Consider the following 851-nt stretch of genomic DNA (forward strand, 5'->3'; position numbering starts at 1 on the left):
CCTGCCTCCTCCTCCACCTTCAGAAGGAACGTGTCTTAGGTGTGGGTGTTTCCTGAGTAGTATAGAAACACATTTCCCTACCTCATTTAGGAAATGTGGTCGCCCCGAACTGGAAGCAGGTGTAAAGGTAGGACTTGCGCTGCCCTGTGTCCCAGGCACTTACATAACTGTCCTGTGCTTAGCTACAAGGAGAACATCATGCGCCTGTCCAGCCTGCACAAGGACCGCCCCATAGAGCCTCTGGACCTGGCTGTGTTCTGGGTGGAGTTTGTGATGAGGCACAAGGGGGCGCCGCACCTACGCCCTGCAGCCCACGACCTCACCTGGTACCAGTACCACTCCTTGGATGTAATCGGCTTCCTCCTGGCCATCGTGCTGTTGGTGGCCTTCGTCGCCTTCAAGTGCTGTGCCTATGGCTTCCGCAAATGCTTTGGGAAGAAGGGGCGAGTGAAGAAAACCCAAAAATCCAAGACCCATTGAGAAGCGGGTTGGGAGAAAAGGAAAAAGTTTTGCTCCATTTTCTAATCAAACGCAAACTTGAAAATAGAGTCAGTGTTAAATTCTTTTTATGCTCATGAAAGAAATCCTTTGGGTAAAGTTAGACATCCTCAGATATTTCTGAAAAATAAAAATAATCGGATCACTGGTCATCCCTATAGGCAACAGTTTTCAAATATGGATTCTGCCTCCCCAGTATCTTGAGTTATCAAATGACTTGCAGAGGGTGTGCTTTTCTTAGATAAGTTGCCTCTTTGGGAGTACAGGATTCAGAGGTGGGTGGAGGTTCCCCTCACTTCCGGGATGGTTTTATGGTCATGATTCCTGTAGCCTTCCCTTGTCAGTAGCCCAGC

At 48.9% G+C, this 851-nt stretch overlaps 1 protein-coding gene across 1 annotated transcript; it reads left to right on the forward strand.

Moving 5' to 3' along the window:
* The first annotated feature begins 7 nt into the window (after positions 1-7).
* On the forward strand, positions 8-544 carry LOC104852810 (UDP-glucuronosyltransferase 1-1-like). Its single transcript, XM_033760667.1, has one exon. The coding sequence runs from the start codon at positions 94-96 to the stop codon at positions 478-480; it is 387 nt and encodes a 128-aa protein (XP_033616558.1). The 5' UTR covers positions 8-93; the 3' UTR covers positions 481-544.
* Positions 545-851: the final 307 nt, after the last annotated feature.

The sequence above is a fragment of the Fukomys damarensis genome, unplaced genomic scaffold (genome assembly GCF_012274545.1).
Source record: "Fukomys damarensis isolate Sample0158 unplaced genomic scaffold, DMR_v1.0_HiC HiC_scaffold_54137, whole genome shotgun sequence".
NCBI classification, from domain to species: Eukaryota; Metazoa; Chordata; class Mammalia; order Rodentia; family Bathyergidae; genus Fukomys; species Fukomys damarensis.